Source organism: Sciurus carolinensis, chromosome 5, assembly GCF_902686445.1.
Source record: "Sciurus carolinensis chromosome 5, mSciCar1.2, whole genome shotgun sequence".
Classification (NCBI taxonomy): domain Eukaryota; kingdom Metazoa; phylum Chordata; class Mammalia; order Rodentia; family Sciuridae; genus Sciurus; species Sciurus carolinensis.
Genome location: NC_062217.1, coordinates 4,329,978 through 4,349,163, shown reverse-complemented (window position 1 = coordinate 4,349,163; position 19,186 = coordinate 4,329,978). Strand labels below are relative to the sequence as shown.

Here is a 19,186-nt window from a genome sequence, read left to right as displayed (position 1 = left end):
GCAGAGCAGACACACTTACACTGTGGGCCAGGAAGAAAAAGAAAGGAAGAGGGTGGGCTTGAGGGCCTGCAATCCCCTTCGAGGGTGTGCTCCTTACTACGTAAAGACTGGCCACTGGGCCCCACCTTGTCAAAGATTCTGACACCCCCAATAGTGCTGCTCTGGGTACCAAGCCTTGGGGTACACATGGGTCTTTGGGGGACATCCAAGATCCAATCTACAGAAAGGTGACAGAGGGTAGAGGGGAAGATGGAGAAGGGGAGGGAGAGTGGGGAGAGAGAGAGAGACAGAGAGAGAGAGAGGGGGGTACGTCTGATAGTGAGAATTACAATGTAATTGTGAGAGTGACATTCCATCCCGTCTGTCAAGTTCTATTGAAAAGATGAAAATCACAGGTCTTTCCATAGATGGAGGAGATTCTACCAGACTCTGAACACCAGGAGGCGGGGATCATGGCGTCCACCTTGAAAATCTGTCCAGAGTCTGTTCTCTGACCCTCAATGATACACTCCCTTTCAAGATTCCCTCCCCATAGTCCCAAGTCCTACTTAATTCATTAGTCTACCAGCAAAGTATAAAGCTCTTTTCCTAAACCAGGTTCAGGGCAGATGAGGCTGCGGGTGTAAACCGCTAGGTACAGCTCTCCATCTCCACAGATGAAACCGAAGTCATCTGTCCAGTACATCCAGCATGCAGTGGTGGCACAGAGAATGACAGCTGCGGACCTTCCCCTTCAAAAGAGAGGAGGAAATGGAAAGTAAGAATGGTCTCTTGTCCACAGCAATACTAAAAATCCAGGCACGTGCTCACAGCTCCTGGATCAGCCTTCAAAACTTGGAAAAGGCATCTTGCTCTTGGTCCTCCCTCAGGTCTCAGGGCCTGCCCTTGAGTCACCCCTTTTTCCATGGAAGCAGGCAGGGTTTGCTGCTGGGCAGCTTCCTGAGACTGCTTCCTGCCCTGCCCACGGAATTCTGACACTCCCTCAGCCTCCTTTCACTTTATACTCGGCCTGTTTCTTTCTGTCCAAGCGGGCGGGTTTTCCTGCGGACATGATCTTCTCCGTGGCCTTCAGTCCACTGGACAAAAGCCTCCTGGCAGATCTTTGCGATGTGTTTCTCTAATTCGCCCTGTGCTGAGATGGCACAGGGACTGCAGACCTCACCTTTCTACCGGACCCTTCTGTTGATTAAAAGGACCTGAGAGGATCTTTGCCTAAGGATTTTGTGAACTAGAGCTGATCCTCAGGTGTATCTGAGGTGAGATGGGAATTTACATAATCACACCTGGGCCCTCTACACTTTTGGAAGCAAATTCTTGATTTCAACAGCTTTTGCTTTCTGCATACACTGAGAATGTTCGAACTTATCAATTTTGGGTTCCTTTGTGTCAAACAAACAAAAATGGATTTGTTTAAATCATCCACCTTTTACTGCAAGCAGCAGGGAACGGGATCCTCCTCAACACCGCCGGAAGGTCTCCTCTGTACCACCAGGTTCATCATCCAGGCCCTGCTTGTCACAGGAGGTGATGTCCTCCAGCTTCTTCCCACACTGCCCCTCTTCCCCTGGCCTCCTACATGTTCCTCACTCCCTTGAGACCCACCAGCAGCCTCCCTGGGATCCAGATTTGTGCTGACAGCCCCTCAGTGACGTAGGCTGGTCCTCTCACATCCCCTCTTCCCCCCTCATTCTGCCCACCATCCTTGTTCAAATTAGCCCTTAGCATGTTAAGCAGCTCACTTCTGGAAGCAGATACCTGCTCAGGTTTGCTATGGCTGTTTTCTCCTCTGGAGGGTGACCGGGGAATGGTCACTTCCCACTGTCAGAGCCTTGTCAGCATTCAGCTTCTGGAGGCTGTGAAACCCAGGGTCTTCTGACTCCCCCCAGCCAACAAGGACAGAGTGACCACTGCCAGCGGATCCCCAGACAGAAGGGCACCCAGACAAGAGGCTGCTGCTGTGCGTAGTCTAAACCCCTGACCATAATGGAAAGGCTGTTTCATATCAGGGAGCTTTGAATTGATTGTCATGCCATGACACCTGGAATGGTAGTCATGATATGTGAAGGCAATACTTTGTTTTATAAATAGTAAATTTATTTTAATTTTTATTGAATTACAAAAGTAACTGAATTGCTGGGAAAAAGTTAAAATAGCACAGTATATGCTACTTGGAAACCTATTAAATATTAAAATATATGCTAGAAATTAACTCTTTCAACACCAAGAATATATAAAAATAATTTCCTGATTTCTAATTTTTGCAAATTGGACTTCAAAAAACTCAAGGGGATTATTTTTTGAAAATGGTCATTTTCTAAGTACCTAGAGAGAGGGAAAGTGTGGAATTATTTGAAAACACCATTCTACAAATAAATACATTGGGGTTATGAATAGTGCTCAATTACTAATTAAGTAAAAGACAAACCATATGATCATCAGTATGATTTATAATTCTTTTGTTCAACACTGCTCCTGGAACTGCTATGAGAGATGGGAACTTGGACCAGGTGAACACAACAATCTGATGACCATTTTCTCTGTATGTACTTGTAATGTTTCTATATATATGATCTTCATTAACTTGTTTTATCTTAGTTAATGCACCTTAGTTTTCCTTTTATATCAAAATAATATTGAGACAAATTAACTTATGTGACCAAGAATTTAAAAATTCCAATTTCTAACCTCCATATTGGCAAGCAACATTCAGCTGAGTGATCATGGGACTCGGTGAGTCATAGAGCCACTTGTCAGACTCAGCTACTCCAAGCGCTTGCTTAATTTCCAGAGGTTTTCAAATCACTCCATTTCAAAAGGAACATTATTTATCTTACTTATCAATTCATATAAAAAAATCAAAGATATTAAGACAATTACAAACTTTAGATGGAAATGTCCTTGTAAACCCTTGAGATCCCCAAACAACCAGCTGAAAAATGATGCTCCACCCTCAAGCCACTCTTGATCAATAGCATGCTGTCACTTAGGAAGAAATCACATGACTCACAGCTCCCTCTTCAGCCATGAACAACCCCAGTTCTGCAGCCGAGGGGAAATGACTTAGAGGATGCATTGGAGAACAACATTAATGAAAGGACTCCGACTTCTGAGCAGACTGTAGTTTCAGAACACGTGGAGATCTTGCACCAGCCATTGTAAAAGCCAGAGCTGTAGAGGTAAATGCACCTAACTCACTTCGATCACACCAGGAATGGGACTAAGAGAATGCAGCGTGCGGAAAAACACGTTTGCCTCTGAATGCCGTAATACCCTTTTTAAAGAATTTGAAGAACATTATCATTCCTGAGCTCAGCGTCCTTGTTTCTTGAAAGGGTACCCCTTAAGTTCAGCAGTGGCTATCAGACAGCTGTGCCCTCATCAACAAGCAGAGAAATCTAAGAGACAGTAATACTGCCCACAAGGTCTGCTAGGGGCTTTGCCATTTCACATGGAATGATAAAATTTAAACTTACCAAGACTCAAGAATTCATTGATTTTGGTTCATTCACCTGTCTTTTCCCATAACCAAGGGCGTGCCAACACTACTGATCTAAACCTACACTTCCTATTGCTTGAAGAGCAGTCATGTGCCGGTTAAGATAAGGTTTGCCTTTTAAGCACTATGCTATGCTGATTTTGATAGGAGCTGGTGGAGTTTCTGTGGCTGCCCCTGAATTTCTACAGAGGTTCTCTACAGGGAGGAGCTTAGAGAAGGCATATGTGTTTGTATTGTGAGGACGATTGTATGATGTCTTATCTTGAAGGTGCATTTTCTTAGGGAATAAGTTTTTCATACTTATATTAATATTGAAGATTAATAAAGGTGTCACGTCTATGAAGAATCTTTTTATCTATGTAAGATAGAAGAACTTCATATACTCAAATCAAAAGGGTGAGGAAATGAAGACTTGCTCCTTGGAAAAGTCACCATTAAATTCATATTTAGGGATTGCCTGGCCTCCTCTGGAACTCTCCACCAGCTGTCCTCCCAGGCCCATTTACCAACCAAATCATCAATACTAGCTCAAGATCTCCTCATAAAAATAAAAGGCACAGTAATAAATTAATTGTAGGCTAGCAGTAAATGACTTAATACTTCAGAATGTGAACATTGTAAGACAGCCCAAAGATCATCACATCCGTGTCTACTTAACAAGAAGGACCAGAGGTTATCTGGCCTTTTCAAGGGTCAGATATAAGGAAGAGTGACATCAACAAGGCTGTAGAGCAAGAAGTGCCAACCCTTGACCCTCTGCTCCCAAAACCAACTTAACAGTGATATAGAGAACACAACTTTTAAGGTTTCATGAGTTAATTGTGTTATGTAGTTAAATGTATTGCTACAGTGTGGATTCTGAGTGTCCCCAGGGTCCAAGCACTGAAGGCTTGATTCCCTGGGGAGCATTATTGGGAAACTTGGAAACTTTAAGAGGTGGGGCTTAGGGAGGTGTTTACGTCGTCTCCAAGGGAACGGTGGGACCCCAGTCCTCTCTTCTCTCTCTCGCTTCCCACCATGAGGTGAGCAGTCTTCCTCACCACACACTCCCACCGCCATGCATTTCCTTCCCACAGACCCAAGGCAAAAGCAGCAGAACGAATTGAGCAAGCGCTGAACCTCCAGAATGAAACTTTTTCTTTATGAGTCAATTGTCTTGTGTACTTTGTTAAAGTGGTGGAAAGCAAGATAACACATATCAATTACTTCTTCTCTGGGTTTAGATTACCAATGACATGTTGATATTTTTTCATCTAATTCCTGAGTTCTGTAACTTTGTTTCTGAGTTTTTCTAAAATAGTATTCTTTCAGAGTCCCTTCTTTTGTACCTTCCTTTCCTTCTCCTTCTTCTCTCCTAATATTTTGACTTGCTTTGGAGTTACAGGTTATAAATTCAATCTGTTGTGGTGGTATGCCTTGATTTCATTTTCCCTGTTATTTTTAATTATGCTTTTATTCATATTTTTGTGTTTAGCCCCAATACCTTTTGGTTGCTCATTTTTAGGTGAGCTAGTCTTCACTGAATGTTCAGAAGAAATACATGTTAACAGGAACTTCTCTAACTTCACAGAAACTCCTCGTTTTTCAAAAATGTAGAAGTTTGCATTCCGAGAACTCGTGCTCTGCTTTTCTCTGAACTACTTTCTGTGTACCAGTTTTCCCTATTTTGATCACATTTTACTCTACTCGCAGGGGCTTATTCTCAGCCTGGGCTCTTGCCCTGGAGAGCGTCAGGACGGGCTGTTCTGGGGACTCAGGCTGTTTTCATCCCAGTGCCCGGGCTTTCCAGTGTCACCCTGCTGAATACGTGGCTTGCTTCCCCCTCAGGTTCCTGCAGGCCTCCCACCATCCTCTGGCTTCTGTCACATGCGTTTTAATGCCATGCAGGTTTTGCCGTCCACCTGCTGGTCCTCACCTACCTGTGCGCTGGGTTTGGGGGACACCTCATCACTTACTCCTGCTGTAAATACTGTCTGTAGGGCTGTTTGCTACCTAGTTGTTCTATCTGGTTTTTATGTGGGAATTTGTGGAGATCCAAAACATGTGTTGGGTTTTCACCACCACCCAAGAAGGCCAAAGATTGGCTTTTTAAAAAAGTAATATAATATTTAATAAGGCTCCTACTTTTTATGTCATTTAGGGTTTTTTCCCCTCTGAGAAAAAATATTGAATTTCTTAAACCAGTTTTCATTGCTGCCTTTAGTCCATTAATACAGTTACATGCCATAATATAGTTTTTAATATTGGTTCATCCTCATACTCCTTAAAATTGAAAATTGTTTGGAAATATTTTATTGCTATTCTTACAATATTCACTTAAAAATATTAGGATATTGTGTCTCTATGGAACTATGAAATCCATAATTGTTTTTAATATTTAAAGAAATTATTAAAATGAGTCTTAAGGCTCTGATAAGTATACACATCTGTGTAACCAACATGTCAATGAAGGTAATTAAATTTCTATCACTTCAGAAATGTCTCTTTGTTCCTTTTCAGCTAATGCTCCTTCCCAGAGACATGTCTGCTCTGATTTCTATTGCTCAGGATTAGTTTTATGTTTCTGAACTTCATATAAAGGAATCTTACGATGTGTGCTATTGGCATTTGGCTTCTGCCACTCAAGCAGGAATCCATACTGCAGTGGGCATCCACTGGTGTTCTGAGGCTGCTGAGTAGACCTGTTACAAGAGCATACTGATTTATTTATCCATCCTCCTACTGAAAGATGAATGGCTTTCTGGTTTGCAGCTATTGGGAATGAAGCTTCTCTGACAATTCTTGTACTGATCATTTTGTAGACAGCTTTTTATTTATTTTTTTCTCTTGTGGCAGGATAGACTTGGTGAGCTACAGAACAATTCTAGAACTTTAAAAATTACCAGTTTTTCAAAGTAGCATCATTTTACATTCCCAGTGGTGACGGGTGAAAGTTGTGGTTGCTCCAAATTTGGTGCTATTTTGGGGAGGTGGCATTACCAACATTACACGATTAAGAAACAAATTTGGGAGGACTTGTTTTTTTTTTTTCTATGCTCCAAACTATTTGAATGTCAAAGGAATTACCTCTTCTCTGACAGGCAATCTCCTCATATCTACCTCTGAGAAATTGCTAGGATTTACTTGTCTAATCTAGTTTACCAAGTAGGTAGCTTCCTCCCTTTGGGGGTATAAGTACATCCCTTGGACACACAATTACATCTTCTTGGTGAGAGCTAAGCATGTCTCTGCTTCCACATCTCCAACAAGATCTTGACATTTATGGAGTGTAGAAACAGAGTCAAAGGCTTTCTTTAAAAAATGTATGTGAGATTTTAAGAGCAAAAAGCTGGGAAATACAACTACACATTTAGACCATTCTTTAAAAATTCTTGCATGTGAAGAATACACATTGGCGAGAGATCATAGGGTTGTTGAAACGAGAGAACAGCCTCCAAGGAGGATGAACGGAGACCAGAGCAGAGGAACATTCTTCCCCTCTTCCCAATGCCAAGTGTGCACAATACAGATGTGGACATCGGTCTCGCCATGAGACAGAACAGAGTCTAGAGCTCAGGAGGCACTGCATTTGTGGATGATGACGAGGCAAGGGAATCAGTCAAGGGGACAAGGCGACTTTTGGAATTGATGTTTGTGGTCTTGATTGTAATGATAATCTCCCAGGTGTGTGCTTATCTCCAAACTCAACAAATTGACTACAACAAATACATGGAATCCTTTACTTCAATCAAACCTCAATAGTGTTCTAAAAACTGAAACTAAAAAGAAAAAAAAAAAAAAAGGCAAAATACGCAACCTGATCTGATCTGAGGTTGATACCTTGCTTGCAATTCAATGCACTTACCTTGAGCACCAGATACAATCCATAGTCTGAGTGTGGCACTTAAGACCCTTCAAAATCTACCCTGATCTCTGGACCTACATCTGAGTGTTTTACAAATAGTCCCACACGTTTGTACCACCTACATCTTTATTTATTATCTTCACTCTGCCAGGAAAGTCGTTCCATACCAAGACGCCTGACGTTCTCCTCCTTTCTGAATCTACTCACTTATCACCATGGTGGACAGCTGGGTGAGAGCAGCAGATACAAACTGAAGAGTCCTTACCATGTGCTGGTGCTACAACTCTGTGCTCCAACGCTGGTGAGACAGGTGTCACTTTCACTTCAAAATTCAGAAACTAGCGTTCTGAGAGGTAGTTATGGGTCAGAATAATATACAAGTGACGGCGGGTCTGGAACTGAGCCAGGGCGAGCTGGCTGTCGAAGGTGTCCTCTTCCCTACTCCACGTGGCTTTGCACAGCAATCATTCACTCCCTTCACTCAGAAAACACTCGAGTTTCTATTCCAATTATCTTGCTTTTGATACATCTTGAGTTTCTCAAGGATGGAGAATATCTTATTCATCTTTTTACCAAAACAATTACCACAGAAATAATTCATTATATTGGTTGAAAATAAATTGAAGCAATTTTTACAGAATAGCTGTGGGGCCAAAAGAACGCTGCATTAGACATGTTATTAAGCCCAACTAATTTTCCCCAAAGTGAGGCATCTAAGGGCCCAAAGTGATCCTGTAACTAAGGTCCCAGGCAAAGCACAGTGTGAAGCAGCTGCTCCAGCCTGAAGAGCAGTTCCAAGTCTTCAGTGATGCAGACAGGGCTGAAGTTCTTGGTAAGTCCTGTCCTGCTTTCTGGCAAAAAGATCCATGGCCTTGGAGAGTAAGAGCCAAGTGTGTGTTCAGCCTGCTGAACACTCACTCCAGAAATAGCTGACGGTGACAATGAACAGGACAAAACGGTAGTCATCACCAGGAAATCCCTCCTCTGGTGGTGGGAAAGGAGGGCCTGGTGTGGGTGGGGCAAACATGGCGAGAACAAGGTAAAGGGGTGCAAGCAGGACAGCACAGCTGAAGTTGGTGAGCAAGGGGTGTGGGGCACGGGGGGTCATCAGTAGGAAACGACACCAGCCATCCAAAACCAGGTAAGGCAGGGCCAGGTACAACAGGCCATGGAGAAAACTGGATATTATGACTGATGGCAATTCAGTAGTTTTAACCAGAAGAGTGACACAATCTGATTTGCATCTTTAAAGATTTTGTTCCGGAAAACAGAACATAATACAGTAAGAATGGAAGGAAGGCCGGTTAAGGACACTAGTAAAACAAAGGAGCAGGAATGGCTAGGTGCTGGCTACTGGCATGAGTGGAGCAAGGCCATGTCTGAATAGATGTGCCATGTGTCATAGGAATGAGGTCAGGTGGACTGTCAAGGACGACGCCACAGTTTTAAACATGAGCAGGGTGAGCAGATGCATTATTTAGTACAGAAACAAAATACTGGAAGAGAGCACAATCCTGTTTGAGAAATCGAGGGTTCTATTGTTGCACATGTGCAGATAAAAGCATGTAATCTAGATTACTTTAAAAGTCATCTGAGCAGGCATGGTGGTCTACCCCTGCATTCCCAGCAGGGAGGTTGAGGCAGGAGGATCACCAAGAGTGAGGCCAGCCTGGGCAGCTTGGCGCAACCCTATTTCAGAATGAAAAACAAAAAGTGCTGGGGAAGCAGCTCTGCGGTAGAGCATCCCTGGGCTCAATCTCAATACTGCTAATAATATCGCAGCATCCTGGAGGAACATAAGTATGAAAGATTGATCACCAATAATTATTCAAACTGAGTCAAATGCACAGCGGGTTCATTACACCATTTTTTTGTTGTTGTTTCTTTTATAAACCTTCATAGAAAGAAGTTCTAAACATTGGGTTTGAGAGGCCTATTAGACATCATATGGAGATGTTATGTAGTTAGATATAGGAACTACAGCTCAGCAAAGACCCTGGGGTCAAAGAAATGTGGGAGATGGCAGTATACCTGAAGCCACATGGATAGGAAAAGCCTACTCAGGGAATAAGTACTGAACAGGTTCAGCAATGAGCAACTGAACCTCCCAGCACCTGAAGAGGAGGAAGAGGAGAGAAACAAGAAAAACAACTCCACTAATGTTTTTAACACATACCAAGTGTTACTGAAAAATAACCTAATTTTGAACCAGCAGTTCCACTTCTAGGACTATATCCCAAAGAGCTAATAATGACATTATGAAGATTTATCACACTGCTTCACAGGAAAAGGAAAAGGGGGGGAGGGGGAAGTGGAGGTGGCTCTGTGAAATCATCAGAGCTTGAGCATCAATGGGCTAACAAGACACAGCACAGTGCGTTCAAGAGCGCACAGCAACTGAGGAGGAGGCAGGCATGCCCGGTGACAGTAAAGAGCCCAGCTCACAAAGGTAAGCAGAGCTTTGGGGTCAGCTTTAGGGCTGTTGCCTCAATGGCTGTTTTGTACTTTCCTTACCACCAAAGACCTAAAAAGGCAACGTTATTATCTTTGGTGGCAAAATAATGGACTTTTACCCCCACTACACTTACCTGTATTTTAAAATTTTTCCCCTTACACAAAAGTACAAGTTTTAAATTTTTAAAAGCTCATTCCATAACATGAAACAAAGTACTTCAAAAAGGAACTCGATTCAAACCAGTTAAAACTTATATTGTTACCTTAAAATCTGACAGAAAATAACCATTCAGAAGTTTTCAAAATAAAGAGAACACAAATAAAACATTTTAATAATATATTAAATACTTTATTTAAATTAAGTATAACAATCCAGATTTCTTTTCTATTATTTCATAAAACTCCTAATTACTTTCACATAACCTACACACAGTATCTCAGGTACCAAATTCCACTCAACTGTTGGGAAAGAAATTTTTTATAGGCTGTACTTATAGGCTAAATAGATATAGGCTATATTTCAAAATTTGACATATAAATCCAGAAATACTATGTATTACACACATTGACTTTAAATAATCTACTTATAAGAGCAACTTTAAAAAGCCAAAGCAAGTTACTGGCCTCTAATGGAAGTCATGACACACACACCATTTTGACACCTACTCAATGGATTATATCTAGGAACATAGTTTGTGAATACTATATACTGGAGTACAAATTCACAAAAAAATACTTGATATAAAACATGTTCAATTTTAGAAAAAAATTTAAATCTGTACTAACTTTTAAAATTGCAAGTTTTTACAGGCTGCAGGGACACACATCTGTAATCCCAGTGGCTTGGGAAGCTGAGGCAGGAGAATCTAGGTTCAAAGCCAGCCTCAGCAGGGTAGCAAAGCCCGTAGCAACTTAGCAAGACCATGTCTCAAAATAAAAATAAAAAGGTCTGGGGATGTGGCTCAGTGGTTGAGTGTCCCTGGGTTCAATCCCTGGTACCAAACAATAAAAACTTAAAAAAAAAAAAAAATTGTTTTTAAAAATATCAAACCAATTCAATTTTAAATGCTTAGGCCACTAAGTCACATTAAACTGACTTTGCTAAAAAACATCACCAAGTTTTGTAAAAAAGTTTATGTTTCACATTTAAAAGAGGCATTTTGGCATTCAAGTAAAAAATACTTATTTTACATGTCTAAATATAACAACTCTGCCCTTTTTACTTTCAATGCTTTTATTAGCTAAAAACTATTAAAAATTTTAATTGACTTTGGAAAAATCCTATTTAAGTCAATACTCTGACGATTCTAAAAGTTTCTAAATGTATTTTACTAATATGTGAGTCAAAATTCTAGATTTCTATATAGATGGCTTTACAAAACGCCTCTTCTTTAAATAGCTCAATTATTTCATTTTGGTCATAAAACTCACAAAATACTATACTACTAAGAGAATCTCTTTCTTGGCTTTGGGTCATTCCTTTTCTGTTAAAAATTAAAATTCTTGTTTTACTATATGTAATAATACTTTTTAAGTATAGATTTTTAAAAAATAAAACCAAAAGGCAGTTTACGATTTCATCATTACTACGTATTGCAATGGGTCTACCAGATCCAAGGCTTTCCTAAGAAAGTTGGCTTATATCAAATACTGATTTTCTTCCTGTAACTCACACTTTTCTATTGAGTCAGTTACCCAACGTTCTTGAAGGATCTTAAACTTTCTCTTAAGAGTTCTTCTAAAAGCTTTAAAATCTGCAACGCGACTATGATCCTCTCCAATGAGCACATGGGATACTCCCTCAGCTAAGAGAGGAACTACCTTTGCCCCATGGAACCGGAGCTCCAAGGCTCTGATGGCCAGTCTTGCTCCCTGGATTCTGGTACTCGAGTCATTAATAACAGTGTACACGTCCACATAAATGGTGTGGTGCCTAAACATACTCAGAGGAGAGCGGTCCCAGGAGTAACGACATTCCAAATCCGCAATCACAGAGGCCATTTCTTCAGGAGTGTGTGCATTAGAATTTTTAATTCCTGAAAACACCTCTTTCAGCTGGATCAAATCTGTATCAACAAAATAACTGTCACCATAGCGATCATATTCACGGGCAAAATGCTGTTTTGTTGATGGGCACATGTGAATCATAAAGCGAGGCTGCCAGGGCACACAGCTTTTGGTCTGAAAACATTCTAAGAGCCACGCAGGCTTGACAACATCATGTTTATCAGAAGAAATGATGTTTTTCACTCTGACGTTCTCAGAACCTGCAATTACACAGTATGTGTCTGGGCCTGGATTCTGTACAATGTAACCACCCAACTCTGCAATTCTGTTCTCCAGGTCAGGCTTCGGATGGCTGTCCGTTCCGCTCATAACACAAAACTCCACATCTTCAAATATATTGGAAACTTTGCTTACGTTAGAAAGGTTAGGTGCCTTTAAGTGTTCAATAATTCCGATCACCTTCTTCACCTTTGGGGCAGCTCTTCGCCTTTTCTCTTTTGGTTCATCCTCCTCTCCTGGATAGAGGTGTTTCGAGGCGAGCTTTCCAGCTGCTTTCCCCCGCAGCTGTTCCAGGTCCTCCAGAGTCATGCACTCATGCCACTCCTTGTCATCTCTTATCCTCTCGATCCGTGGAAATCGCAACGTACAGCCAGTTCTGTACATATCACTGGGGACAATCTCTGCGGCCTTAACCTGAACGATGACAGAATTGCCAGGCTCAATGTACACTTCTGGCTTCTCTGTTCCACATAAAATGCTGCTTGGTGGTGCTTTTCTATGAAAAGTCTTCCAGTACTTGGCCAATTTCAAACCTAGATCGTACAGTTCTTTCATGGTGTATCCTGAGCCAACACGACACAGAGTGTGAAACACAGATGGTTTCTCACCAGGAGGGGGTTTCTCCGCTACTGCACACAAAAAATGAGACATCATCCCACCCCGCAAACCTTTACCCCAATAGCCTCCCACAATTAAGATGTCCAATTCATCCATTAGTCCACTGACATATTCTGGCTTAATTTTTAACCATCCTTCACCTCTTTTGTCTGGCTTGTAAATGGACAAGGGATGTTTTATCATGATTCCCTCTTCTCTTTTATCTATTGCTTCATTCAGTGCATCGATCACTTCGTTCTTGGTATGAGCTTGTGCTTTCTGCACTATTTCCACCCTACCTGGTACTGGTATAAAAGTACTTCTGAGAATCTCATACCTCTTTCTCAGGATCTCACGACCTAGCTTTTTATTATTAACCATCAATACATCAAAAACACAGTAACAAGTCTGCAGATCAGAATCTTCCACCATTCTTTTAATATCAAACTTATTGCCCTTTTGCATAAAGGTCTGTGTGCTGGGATTGTAGGCCATCATCTCTCCATCAAGGATACAGGTTTGCACATCGGGCTGGAATGCATCATGAATGAATGGGGTGAGAGAGCCCTCCTGCGGAGAGGCGCCAAACTGATCAGTGTAGTTATAGCCATTTCTGGAAAAGTATTTGTAAACATCCCCATCTTTGTGCATCTGCATCCGCTCACCATCAAGCTTGGTTTCGATGTAGAAACTCTGGTGCTTCATGTCTTTCTCAATGCGCTCAATATCTGCTACTGCAGCTAGCATTGGTTTAAAGGCAGAAAACAAAGTGATAGAAATATCAGTGAGTCCTACAGAGGGATCATGCAGCTGCTGACAGACCTTTTCAAGATCTGTAGTGACATTATGCAACTCAGTAGCATCATTATGAAAAACAGAAAATATAGTTTGCTGACTAAAACCAAGTTTTAAGTCCTTTACAATCATTCGTATGAGCCACTTTTGTTCCAGTGCTGAACTCTGAGTTATAAGCTGAAGAAGACTCTTTTTCACTAAGTCTTTTCTTTTGGTAGAATTATTGCTGGCAACTGAATCTAAAAGTTCATTTACTTGCTGTATGGTTAAACTTCCTTTCTGCAAACACCGGGGCTTCAACACAAAGTACGCAATCATCGCAAAGTCCCCGGCCTCCCCCCGAGTCCCAGTGGGGGTCCTGTAATTGAGGAGCTTAAGGGCATCTTTCCCTTCTCTTGGCAAATTAAGCAATTCGATATAAAGCTTAGCCAGCATAGTTTCTTTGATTCCATAAGCCATTCTCTCTCTTTCCAGCTGAGGAAGAATAAGTCTCATTGCCGGATAAAAAGAGTCTGTAACATCTTTTTGGTTCTTATGAAGGGCATCATGAAATTTTCTCCAAGAATCTAAAAATTCCTTGAAGTGTCTGATTTTTTCTGCACGTCCTTTACTCTTCTGTATTCGCTCTAAAGTTGAACATAAATCTGCAAAGGGAACGTGAGATGCAACAGTCTGTGGAGTTTGTGAGGCGGCCATGGAAGCAGTGGGTCCTCTGGTCTAACTAATAAAGCAAAAAGAGAAAAAGTGAAAGGTAAAATTCAGCTAAGTATTTAACATCATGGCCTTATAGAGATGACCTGTTCCACAGCAAATGCTTATTGAGGTTTATTAAATGAAAATATGTTAATGTTGTAAATGACATATGAAAAGTATATAAAATGCTTTTCAACCTCTACATCTAATAACCATTTTACTTAAACCTAATTTGTATGTTACCAACAGTATCACTATCTTCCTTTCCTATAATTATAAACACTGAAAAGTAATTTTAATTATCTTTCTCCCTAAACACCAATATTCATTGAATGAATTCTTTTATCGCTTACTTATTTGGAACACAATGCAAAAGAATACTGCTAATAATGAAAATAGAAAAACAAAATCAGTAACAATAACACTTCATTTCTAGGCTCATGAAGTAAAGTCTGCCTCTGCATGTGTCTTCTTTCTCAGACTATACACAGCATCAGAAAGACAGTGCCTAAAACAGATGTTCTTTAACAAACAACTTGCTCGCTGAATTGAAATTTGACTTCCTGGGAAATTTTGAAATCCTAATCATCAATTAAGGTCTTTGACAAAACTAACTTATATCTGTCTACTTTCACCTCTTCCCTGGTAGCTATGCCGAATCACTCCAGCATTCAAAACCTAATTCAGAATTCTCTCCCCATAAGTTCCTCACTTTATCCATTTCAAAGTTTGTTAGCACACTCCCTTTGTTTCATGCCCTATGCCAGCTATACCCAAGTACTCAGTGACCACACCTGAGCCAGGCACTACACTAGGGCAGACATACTACATTTCTACTTTGAAAGAGTTTACATTCTGTAAAGAAAAAAGGGTTTAGGGAGAACTAACTATAATAAAATGTTAAGTGCTTTAACAAAAATAAAACAAAAGTAGAATGTCTTGAGACAGTTTTTCATTGAAGTCTTCTAAAATAGGAGAATAATGCATCCTTTGTTGGGTTAGGGTCTACAACATTTCCTAAAATGGTCATCAAACATGTAAAAATTTCTTTGAGGTTTTAAAGATCAATGTCAGTTCTACTAGAATCTATAATACATCAGAGCTATTTTAGAGCTTAAAATTAGTATATATAACATCAATATGAGTTATTTTTTCCAAAATAGACTTCCAAGAGGAATGCAAGCTCTAGAACATAAACCACAGCTTGTCTTGTAGTCTCAGATTCCTCCTGGCACACCAGCATACAGTGGAATCACAGAAGTTTTTCCAGAAGTACAGAGATCTGCTGTAGAGTAAATGCCATGGGATTCCCCACTCCAGCACACAAAAGAGAAAGACACACAATCTCTACTGGCCAGAAACCATGCTGTAATTTCAGTTACCAGTGGCACACCCATAGCAGTTTTGTTTGCCCATAACTTTTTAAACACCTACAACTGGTTCCTGGGAAAGTGTACAGGGAAAGTTCTGCTGGTCACATACGTATAGACCAACACCACTGGTGGGATACAGCCTGGTTCTGACTGCACGGGCAATGGTTCACAGCTGCAATTGGGAGGCCTAAGGAGAAAGGCCTGCCCTTCTCAGTATAATTTTTGACAATGCAAACCTAACTTCTACTGAGCAGGTTAGATCAAGAGATAAATCCCAGACAGACCACTTTCCTCAGATTTTTAGCTTTGATATAGTAACTGCCTCTCCTTTCTTACTCTAGTTTGCATAACTGCACCACCTGGTTCTCTCAAGTGGATGCATTATGGCATATATGCTGCATCTATAATTTATGCATAATGCATATAAAATTAACTTTATTAAGAAGTACTTCCCTGAATTTTCAAACATTGGTATATAGTTTCTATAGATCTGCCTATAAATGTCACGTGATCTCAAAGTTTCACTCAACAAATTGCAGGCAAAGACTTAAATTACTTTACAAAAATGATGAAATATAGGTAATGGTGTGAATACACATGTATCTTAAAATGACTGTATGTACAGGTAACACAATTACAAAATTACTCTAAAAATAATAGACAAAAATTTTTGCTCATTGCAATTGCATAAAAAAGTCAAATATCTGCCTTTTGCGTGCGCTCTAATTTTACTTTTTAGACTCTGAGGTCTTAAGCTGATGCTTCCCATTTGCAATGAGACAAAAGAACACTGTTGTCATGCTTAGGTCCAGAGTCTAACAAATATCCAAACGTGGACTCCCTAGTATTTAACAGCTGTGGGATATGGGACAGTAAGTTTCTGGAAGTTTCAGTTTCCTTAAGAGCACAATGGGGTTAAAAAAAAAAAATCCTATGAAAATTAGGAGGGGGATGAAATCAGATAAAATCAGATAATCTACACAGGTACTTAACACAGTACCTGGTGTTGGGAAATCCTTGAAACCTCGTACTTTAATGCTTACTGATCTACACAACATTTAAAATCTAGTAGTGCAAAATACTAGGCAAATAAGAATGGGTGGGGAGATGGAGGGCCTTCACTTTTTGACAGCAATAGTGCAAAGCTTTCAAGAGACTGAAAGCAGTAATCAACACACACGACTCCACTGGCTGCTGCGAAGTGCCACAACAAAACCAAGAGGCCCGTTTTATTTTGTGTTTACGGAAGGCTTCTGAGCGCTCTTTTACTGGAGAAAGAGAAAGTGACACAGGACAAGGGAAGTTCCCGAGTGCAACCCTGGACCAGCTGCAGACCTCCGAGGCCCGGGCTCGGGTCAGCGAACCTCCCTTGCCCTCAGCGACACTGGGCGAATCTCTAAGGGAAGAAACCAGCGCACGAACAGTCCCGAGGCTCCGGGGTCTCCCCCAAGTCCGTGCAGCCCGAGGGCAGAGGCTCAAGGGGTGACTACCCCAGGCCGACAGCCTCTCCGCGGCAACCCCACCTGCGCGCTCTATCCAGCCCGAACCCCAGCGGGGCACCGGGGCGCCAGCGCGGACCCGGGCCGGCGGGGGCGCACGCCCAGGTCCAGCCGCCGGCGCGGGCAGCTCCCCAGCGCCCGGGAGCCGGGTGCGAGCGCGACTAGCTCCAGTCCCACGCACCTGGGAAGCGGAGCGCGGGCCGCACCCGCCGCCCGCGAGTCCCCGCCTCCCGCACCCCGCAGCCCGCGAGTCCCCGCCGCCCGCGCCCCGACCGAACCGCGCCCCGACCGAACCGCGCCCTCACCAGCGCAGGCCTCACCTGCGCCCGACAACCTCCCACCAGACTCCCACACCGGGCGCCCCCACCAGACCGGAAACCCCGCCCACAACGACGGCTCCGCCCATGGAGAGCCGCGCAGGCGCAGTGCAGACCGAGGGCCAGCCGGCCGGGACGTCACGAGACCGCGCGCGCAAGCGCAGTGGCGTACGGCACAGGCCCCTGGTGGGGAGAGAGGACTACAGGGCGTTTATCCATGGCTGTGACTGAACACATAGCTAGATCGGTGGTCTTTGCAATTGCTCGACCACCCACAACTGTGGATTCCGTGGTTGAGCGAAGCCTGAGTTCACTCTGTACCCTGGCTCGTTACTGGGATCCTGAGCCTGAGTCCTCCTCAGCGAGGGATGCGCTTAGAATTCTTGCTGTGTGTGGAAAACGGTGGTAACAACACACATTTCGCTGGTCAGCTGGGAAAGCTTTCTAAAGAACCCATTCCCCTCTCCAAAACATCTGCTGGTTCATTTAGGTAGAAAAATAGGCTTTTGCAAAATTACCTCAGACTCATATTTCTTGCTATGTGCAACTGTGATCTGAGTTCTTGTCGTTTAATACAGAATTAATACATAATTCATAAACATACATAATTTGTAATACAGAATTAAACAACTGAACGGGTTACTAATCATATCAGTTCAAGGATTCAAAACAGTCATTTTATGAAGCATTATTAAGCACCTGCTATGATAATAATTGTGCTAGTCGTCCAGGATTGAGGGATGAAAACAAACCCAGCCCTTATGTTGCAGGAACTGTTGCTTTGCACTGAAATTTTGCCGTCATCTGTTCTCTTTCACCTTGGAGAATTGAGAAATTATCCGTAATGGGTGTGGGGAAACAACGCTTAGACTTATTTCCTTTTAGGAAAAAAAATGTTGTTTTAAAATCAAAGTGAGATTTTGCTGCAGTGGGCTCTGATAAAACAGTTCATAGCTCTGAAATGTGTGACTTAGCATTGCTATGACAGTAGGAACTGGAAAGTCTGATGTCACCCTGCTGTTAGAAGTCAAGAGGCTGACCTAAGTGGGACTCTCTGGAAACTTCTCTGGGATCCCCCAAAGTGCAGTGCAGGACAGGCAAGGTGTCCCTCTCATGTCTGAGAGGACCCACTCTCTCCCTTGAGTGTCACCTTCCCCATTCCTGTTACTTTGGTCGACATGTGTCTGAAATCTTTCTGATTTGATGACAAGAATCAGAGTTTGAAAGGGGGGGTGTGTGTCTTTGTGTTGCCTCAGTTTCTTGGAAGGTCACAGCTCCATAACGAAAGAACAACTTAGGAGATTTCTTCTGTATATATGAACTAGAGTATAAAGAATTGGGAATGACCCTGGGGGGAAAACCAGGCAGACACCCCTGAACAAACTCCATGCATTGGTGCAACGCTGGTCCATTTGAAGCAATGACCTAGGCGCCCTACCACGTAACTGCGGGTTTGTGCTTTTGTAAAACTGGGGGGAAATGCATCCATTTTTCATTCTTTTTCTTTAAAGAACCCTCCAAATTGTACAAGATTCAGGCCTGTATCTGCCTTGCAGGTCCAGGCTTAGGGAGGTAAGGGGGAAAGAAAGAAGTGCTTTAAAGCATGGAGCTGAGGATCCTAACAACCCCCTGGGCAGACAAAATTTATTTGTAAAAACTGTATCTCCAGGGCCACCCGGTTGAGTCCCCGAGTCAAGGTCCGAGGGACCACGCCAGAAGAGCTAGCCACGCAGCTACGGCCGGGAGGCGGTGCTGAGGTATCTTTCCCCCGTCGGCCACCGTCGCGCGCCTCTCGGCCCGCGGTTTCTGCGCATGCCCGGGAGGGCGGCCCG

At 42.4% G+C, this 19,186-nt stretch overlaps 1 protein-coding gene across 1 annotated transcript; it reads right to left on the bottom strand.

Annotated features, from left to right (window-relative positions):
* Positions 1-10,130: 10,130 nt before the first annotated feature.
* On the bottom strand, positions 10,131-17,427 carry Lig4 (DNA ligase 4). The gene is made up of 2 exons (XM_047552967.1): positions 17,358-17,427; positions 10,131-14,193 (listed from the first exon to the last, which is right to left on the bottom strand). Exon 2 carries the CDS (start codon positions 14,166-14,168, stop codon positions 11,433-11,435), a length of 2,736 nt encoding a protein of 911 aa, XP_047408923.1. The 5' UTR covers positions 14,169-14,193; positions 17,358-17,427; the 3' UTR covers positions 10,131-11,432.
* Between the last annotated feature and the right edge of the window lie 1,759 nt (positions 17,428-19,186).